The sequence below is a fragment of the Sebastes umbrosus genome, chromosome 7 (assembly GCF_015220745.1).
Source record: "Sebastes umbrosus isolate fSebUmb1 chromosome 7, fSebUmb1.pri, whole genome shotgun sequence".
Lineage (NCBI taxonomy): Eukaryota > Metazoa > Chordata > Actinopteri > Perciformes > Sebastidae > Sebastes > Sebastes umbrosus.
The window spans coordinates 31,315,841-31,324,009 of record NC_051275.1 but is presented as its reverse complement, the minus strand read 5'-3'; the positions used below and the strand labels follow the sequence as shown (position 1 = coordinate 31,324,009).

The 8,169-nt window shown below is 40.8% G+C and overlaps 1 protein-coding gene across 1 annotated transcript; it reads left to right on the top strand.

The window, feature by feature from the left end:
* Positions 1-5,795: 5,795 nt before the first annotated feature.
* Positions 5,796-7,682, top strand: LOC119491648. Its single transcript, XM_037775802.1, has 2 exons — positions 5,796-7,432; positions 7,670-7,682. Exon 1 carries the CDS (start codon positions 5,796-5,798, stop codon positions 7,167-7,169), a length of 1,374 nt encoding a protein of 457 aa, XP_037631730.1. The 3' UTR covers positions 7,170-7,432; positions 7,670-7,682.
* Positions 7,683-8,169: the final 487 nt, after the last annotated feature.

The window sequence follows — 8,169 nt, the reverse complement described above, 5'->3', positions numbered from 1 at the left end:
CGCGCTTGCTCGCTCTAAATAGACATGAACCAGCATCGCTCAAAACAGTGAGGCGACACACGTCAGCTAAAAGCACAATATCACTCTATATTTCAGCTGCTTGGCAGTAATGTTAGCTGACCAGACGAAGGTCTCTCCATGAATCACTGCTGATCCTAGTGTTGGCTTTTCCTGCCTCAGCCTCCGGGGCTGAAACAGGAAAAGAAACGTTATCGTCTCCGCCCGCAGCCGGTGTCTCCCTCTGGCACCCGGTCAGAGACAATAACGTAACTCGCTGCGGAGCCCCGTCACTTCACAAGACACGGAAAACCTCTGTTGGTCTGGAGGAGCTGCAGCATTTATTTCTGCACAAACGTCCACTGTACATCCACTAGATATTCTCAGGGCCCCACTTTGGACAGCCCTGCTCTATCTAGAAGACCTGATGCCACATCACTGTCTCACTTGATAGACATGCTCTCCAAGCTCCTCCATGATCAACAGGCTCAGAGCAACAGACCCAGTCCTCTCTTAAACTCTCCACTGTAGTACCCCAGGCCCCGCAACATCTGTCATGTCTGTGACAGCAGAGGTCACAGCACAAAAACACACTGTGTTCGTGACCGCCTGTGCTTCTCATGCTATTCGAGAGACCACAGTATCAAAGATTGCCCCAGACGTCAGCACGCTATCAGTGCACTAACAGGAAACCAAATGTAGCAGCCTAAGCATACTGACAACTTTGTGGCTTTTTCAAAGTGAACACACTTCATAAGCAAAAACCTGTACAGAATGACTATGATATTATTAATAGTAGTCTCATGTCCTCTTATTACATTTCACAGCTGTTTGAACTTAGTGAACATAAAACATTAATCTCCATCTACCAAGAATTTCAGAGCACGTTCAACTTGTTTGTTTAGGAGTTGTGAACAAATGAACAGTGGCTGCAGTTTTGGTAAAAACTCCTGAATGTGTGTTTGTGTGTGTCCAGGTGGCAGGGTGACTGGAGCAGTGTTTAGTGTTTGTACATTTAAAGTGTCACTGGTGGTCGTTGTAATTGTTCCTCACCTCCATACTGGCTGCCAAAATATCCCCTCTTAAAGTCATTTCAATGAAAGTGATGGAGGACACAAATCATCGACCTTGTTTCATACAAAAATTAACTCTAAAGTTAATCTGAAGCTAAAATGAGGCTTTAGTAGTTTGAGTTAGACAAATCAAGTGGGTATTCCAACTTAATTTATTTATTTATTCCAGTCTTTTTAGTACCAAATTGCCTCTTTGTGTTAGTATCTCTCTGCCACAGCTCTAAAGACATTCCCATCAGCCTCAGCTGTACTCTGTGTTAGTGCTAATGTGAGCATGCTGGTGTTAGTATTTAGCTCAGAGCATCACAGTGCCTAAGTACAGCCTCACAGAGCTGCTAGCATGGCTGGAGACTCTTAGTGTTGTCTACTGGTTAACACCATAGACTGTATAAAAGGTTAACACACACTCACTGTGTATGACAAAAACTGAAAGCTCCACTATTGTTTTATTGATTAAATAAGTACAAACAAACATGTGTCAGACGTGTCTGTTCACACATTACAAGAAAATACTACAAACCTGCCAGTTAATGAGACTAGAGGATAATTCTTAGTGGCCATGGTGTAACAGAATGCAGCTTGTTTACGGACTTATTCAACCTCAACTCTATCTGTTAGATCACCCTCCTCCTCCTCCCTGTGTGGTGAACTAACTAAAGATAACACGTCAAAAGGTTAGACATATTTCGCAACAGAAATTAACTTTCATATGAAGCTAATACGAAGCTTTAGCAGTTTGAGTTGGACAAATAAAGTGTTTATTCCAAGTCAATTTATTTATTTATTCCAGTCTTTTTAGTACCAATTTCACACTTTGTGTTAGTATCTCTCTGCCAAGGCTAAGACAGGAAACACTATCTGTGGAAGTGCAAAGACGGAACTTATTAATACTAAAAAATATCTAACTTAATAAATACCAACTTGATATCTCAGACTGTTGATGCATCATATCAACTTAACAACTTAACAGTTGAACTTTGGATGTATTTTTGCACAGAACAAAGACAGTGGATTTGGTCCTCTGTCACTTACATTGGAATTGTTCAGAGGTCAATTAACCAAAACAAAAATAAATTCACAAACCTACAGATTATACAATCAAACAGATATGTAAGGAATAATGTACAGCGAGCGGGTCGTTATTGTGAAATGAACCCCAACAGGGAAGCGGAGCGGAGGTCATGTTGTCATGTTGGTTGTTACAGGAAACGAGGGAGGTGGAAATTTTTCATTTAAATTAACTTGAGACTTGGCATTTAATACGAAAACCTAAAGAGATTCACTCTAAAGTCGGAGTCTTTACTACCCCACTTTTAGATTTTTAAAATATTTATTATATTTATTTATGCTCTTCTCTCTCCCATCACACACACACCTCTTGCTGGTGGTTTCCCCATATCTCTCAATAATCAGTGTTTGAAGACACGACAGCCTCAGTGGCTTTAGTTCCGTACAAAGGACATAGATTAGTTGATAGAGAGCCTGTTGCTTCAGAGTTTCCAATGATGATGAGATGAAGTGATAAAGAAGTCATGTTCATCCAATCACAAATGAGATGCTGCTGATGAGGGTTGACACAGAGCTTATGAGGGGAGTTGTGTCGGTGTTTGCGCAACACTCACAAGCACACCTCCGAGCAGAATGGCTGCAGTCGCAGAGCTCTCCTTCCTGCTGTTTGCGCTCATCAACAACATTCATGCAGAGGAACTCATCATCATCCAAAAGGAAAGGGACTCTTACACCTCCGAGCTCCCCAAGGAGGCCAACTCCTCCTGCCTGATCTCCAGATTTGTTGGTGAGGAGAAGATTGTCCTGTGGAACACCTCTGACCTCTGGTCCCAGAACTCCACAGTACCTAAAGACCTGAAAGGACGACTTTCAGCTGGCAGCTGGGAGAATATTTATTATTGCATGATCCACAACCTGACCCACTCAGACTCCGACACGTACCAAGAGGAGTGTTGGACCGAGGGCAAAGTCAGAAAAGAAAAGAAAAAGAAAAGAAAAAAGGTGTTAAAAATGATATCACAAAACAGACCAGTCCCCTCCTATGGGTCAGCGTGCAGCTCAAAGCACTGATCCCTATAATCACATGTATCCACAACAAAACAAAGAAAAACAAACAAACATAACTATATATACAATATATATATAATATTTTATATATTTTATAAAAAACTAAAAAGACGTTCCTCTCCCCAGCAACGTTTTCCAGCTCTTCCTGGTGGACCCCGAGGGGTTCCCAGGCCAGACGAGACATTTAACCTCTCCAGCGTGTTCTGGGTCTACCCTGGAACCTCTTACCAGTTGGACATGTGTAACATACGCCTCTTGCGTGTTACATCAGATACATAATTTCAGCTTTAATAAATTGTTACTCTTGTTACTATTCATATTTTTTAGTAATGTTACCTTTATTTGATAATCATTAGGTTTACATATTTGTGTTATTTTCGTATTTTTATTCAGTTATTTTATATTTAGAATATGATACTATGGTATCCATGGTAGCGATGGAGCTATAAAAGCTCATCACTGAGGGAACGAATCGGACCGGGCTTGTGTCTGCCAGAGGTGTGTGTTTGTTTGTGTAAACTTTAAAGGTCCCATATTATGCTCGTTTTCAGGTTCATACTTGTATTTTGTGTTTTTACTAGAACATGTTTACATGCTGTAATGTTCAAAAAAACATTTATTTTCCTCGTACTGTCTGCCTGAATATACCTGTATTTACCCTCTCTGTCTGAAATGCTCCGTTTTAGTGCATTTCGATGTAATTGCAACAGAATTGCGTTGCTAGGCAACAGCTTGGGCCATGTTTACTTCCTGTCAGCTGATGTTATTCACACACACTGCAACCAGGAAATAAACTGGGACACATTTAGAATGTTTACGTTTAAAATCGTGTCAAGGGTCTAAATATTTAGATTTGTAACATCACAAACGGCTTGTTTCAAACACAACATTTCTGAATACGGGCTGTATGTATTTCTCTGTATATTGAGCGTTTTGATAGTTTAACAGTATTTATATAGCACTTAAAGGGACTGTTTGTAACTTTCAGAAATGCTTGTTAACAGCAACACCTGTGGCCGTTAAGTCAACGAAAGTCAGCGTTGGGCTCGCGCTTGCTCGCTCTAAATAGAGATGAACGAGCATCTCTCAAAACAGTGAGGCGACACACGTCAGCTAAAACCACAATATCACTCTATATTTCAGCTGCTTGGCAGTAATGTTAGCTGACCAGACGAAGGTCTCTCCATGAATCACTGCTGATCCTAGTGTTGGTTTTTCCTGCCTCAGCCTCCGGGGCTGAAAGAGGAAAAGAAACGTTATCGTCTCCGCCCGCCGCCGGTGTCTCCCTCGGGCACCCAGTCGGAGATGATAACGTAACTCGCTGCGGAGCCCCGTCACTTCACAAGTCACGGAAAACCTCTGTTGGTCTGGAGGAGCTGCAGCAGTTATTTCTGCACAAACGTCCACTGTACATTCACTAGATATTCTCAGAGCTAAACTAACTCTTCTGCAGTGTGGAGTGAGCGCGCATGCACGTCTAGAGGTGGAGCAAGAACTAGCGCGGTGTGTGAGTGAAGGCAGGCAGGCATAGGAGCAGAGACACCGGTCCTGGAAACCAAAGCTACGGTCTCCCCCGCGTACTACGACCGCCGCTAACACTGTTTTGCAAGACGGGCTTCACTAGATACAACCAAGAGGTTTTGGTGCTTTCGTGTAGTTTGTGTTGGAGTCTTATGGTACGTGTCCACAGGGAGTCTGGACAGCCAAGCCACAAGCGAACGTGCATATGTGAGAGCGCGCCTGGGAAACCGACCCGGTAGATTTATACGCTTAAAAAGTTACAAACAGTCCCTTTAAACCTGTTTTATAATATAAAAGACATGAAAATCTCACTTTTTACAATACGGGACCTTTAATGTGTCAATATTAATGTATAGTCTATGTATAATATATAATCTAGAGACCGGGCTGGTATCTCCCAGGTGAACGTGTGTCCTGAAGTGCTTGTCAGCTAAATAAATATGTGTTGAATGGACATCGGAGCTGTCTGTGGTTCGTTGGAGTGAACCGTTAACCGTCCGTTGGTCTACAATCAAACACAACGCAGAGCCTGTTGGCTGCCACCGCTATCGGCGGTAAAATACTAAGTTAACGGGGCCGTCATGAACTGTTTCTAGAGGAAGTCAACGTTACATATGATGAAGCTGTTAACCGAGAGAGCTGCTACTCCAACGGATCAACGGAGACTGATATCCGACTGCTCAGCTGAGTTATTCTGGTTGCTACGCAACAAGTGGAAGGTAGCGTGTAACTCGCTAACGGTTTTTAACGTAACTAACAAGCCATATTTCTGGTTAATTACGTTAAGGGGATACAATTATTTACTCGTTTTGTATATTTATTATATTTATTTATGCTCTTCTCTCTCCCATCACACACACACCTCTTGCTGCTGGTTTCCCCATATCTCTCAATAATCAGTGTTTGAAGACACGACAGCCTCAGTGGCTTTAGTTCCACGCAAAGGACATAGATTAGTTGATAGAGAGCCTGTTGCTTCAGAGTTTCCAATGATGATGAGATGAAGTGATAAAGAAGTCATGTTCATCCAATCACAAATGAGATGCTGCTGATGAGGGTTCACACGAAGCTTATGAGGTGAGTTGTGTCGGGGTTTGCGCAACACTCACAAGCAGACGTCCGAGCAAAATGGCTGCAGTCGCAGAGCTCTCCTTCCTGCTGTTTGCACTCATCAACAAGATTCATGCAGAGGAACTCATCATCATCCAAAAGGAAAGGGACTCTTACACCTCCGAGCTCCCCAAGGAGGCCAACTCCTCCTGCCTGATCTCCAGATTTGTTGGTGAGGAGAAGATTGTCCTGTGGAACACCTCTGACCTCTGGTCCCAGAACTCCACAGTACCTAAAGACCTGAAAGGACGACTTTCAGTTGGCAGCATTTCTAATTACACGATCCACAACCTGACCCACTCAGACTCCGGCACGTACCAAGAGGAGTGTTGGACCGAGGGCAAAGTGACATCTGAGAAAAACATCAGTATTATTATTTGTAGTTCAATAAATGAGGAATTACCTATTGGAGTGGGTACCGAAGAATCAGTGGACCTGCCATGTCCGGGAGCAGCTGACAATCCTGATATCCAGTGGCTCAAGCGTGAGTCTAGATCTGAGCAAGAAATATGGACAAGAGTTTTTGGGGACAATACGACATCAGTGATGGACAATGTTAAAGGAAGATACCAAGTGGTGACAAACACATCAGATCTTCGTGTATCTGACTTCAGAACAATAATCTACACAACGTACACCTGTCTGGTGATGAACCAACAGCAGTGTGTCAGCAGTCACCCTGTACGGCAGGCACCCCGGTCTATAATCTACGGCTCAGTGGAGGAGACGGCTGTGCTGCCGTGCAATGTCACTGATTTCATTGATGACGAGCCCCCACATTGGAAGAAACTTATAGACTTCTTCAATGCTGACGAAGGACAAATCAACTACAAGATGTCTTTAGTGGAACAAGAAGTGGACCAAAACTACTCGCTGGTGTTTTCATCGTTAATGTTAAATCACACAGGTCGGTACTTCTGTAAAACCTCTAAAAGACAGCAAATGTATTTTCTGTTTGTGTGCCCCAAATTTGGCCCACCTGCTGTAGAGCTCTTCTCAGAGGGAGAAGAAATCACTCTCAGATGCAGAGATTGGGGAGAGAGTGAGGGACACGTTTGGTTCATCAAGTCGAACCAAACAGACGGAAGAATCTTTAATACAGGAACTGATCTGAAAATGATGAGCAGAGTGAGCTGGGATCCTTATAAGCCATCATCTCTGGTTATCTCTAATGTCTCACTGGAAGACACAGGAGAGTATTGGTGTGCAGGTTTTGACCGAGATATTCAGTGTGTGTCAACAACCAAAACTCTTCTAAAGTACAGAGAGCCCTCTGGGTTTCCCTCCACCTTCTACATAGTGAGATGCTCAGTGCTCAGTGTTCTGCTGGTGATGCTCTGTGTTGTTGTAGTCGCTGTGAACCAGAGGACCAGGAGAGGAGAGCAGCTTTGAGCTGAGACAGAGAGTTAATATGCAGATGTTCATTTCACTTCACTCATTTCTCATTGGCTTTAATACAGTGTGTTATATACTTGATTTAAAAATAATGGATGTTAGACATTCAGCCAAATAAAACATTTGAACTGGAACATAAAAAAGAAAAGGAGAGAGACAAAGAGAGATTACAGAAACAACAAACAAGAAACTACATAAACTCTGTGTATGTGATATTATTATTATTAATTATTATTGCTAAGTGAAATAACAATAACAATGTAGTTAAAAAGTACAACATATCCCATAAAACATGGGAAATAAGATTAATACCTAAAGATATGAATACCCCATGATAATAATAATAATAATAATAATAATTATAATAATTATAATAATTATAATAATAATAATAATAATAATAATAATAATAATAATAATAATAATAATAATAATAATAATAATAATAATTATAATAATAATAATAATAATAATAATAATAATAATAATAATAATAGTAATAATAATAATAATAATAATAATAGGAAATATCTTTAAAAAGGTTTTGAAGATTAGAAGTCAACCATTGATCATGATCATGACAGGGTGCAGATGTCCCCTTAGTTTTTTATAAAATATATAAAATATTATGTATATTGTATATATAGTTATGTTTGTTTGTTTTTCTTGGTTTCGTTGTGGATACATGTGATTATAGGGATCAGTGCTTTGAGCTGCACCCTGACCCATAGGAGGGGACTGGTCTGTTTTGTGATATCATTTTTAACACTGTTTTTCTTTTTAACATTTCAGTAATTAATCTGTTATCATTGCTTTCACCTGAGCTGTTTTTATTTCACTTATTTTGTATCTTGTTATTGTAGTGATGGTTTATTTTAAATCAAATGATTATGTGATTTCCAATCATATGTGAAGGAATTTGAGTTGCCTTTTATGCATTTATAATTGTTATATATTGTATTGTTGTCAGTGTTATATAATTGTTATTATACCTTGG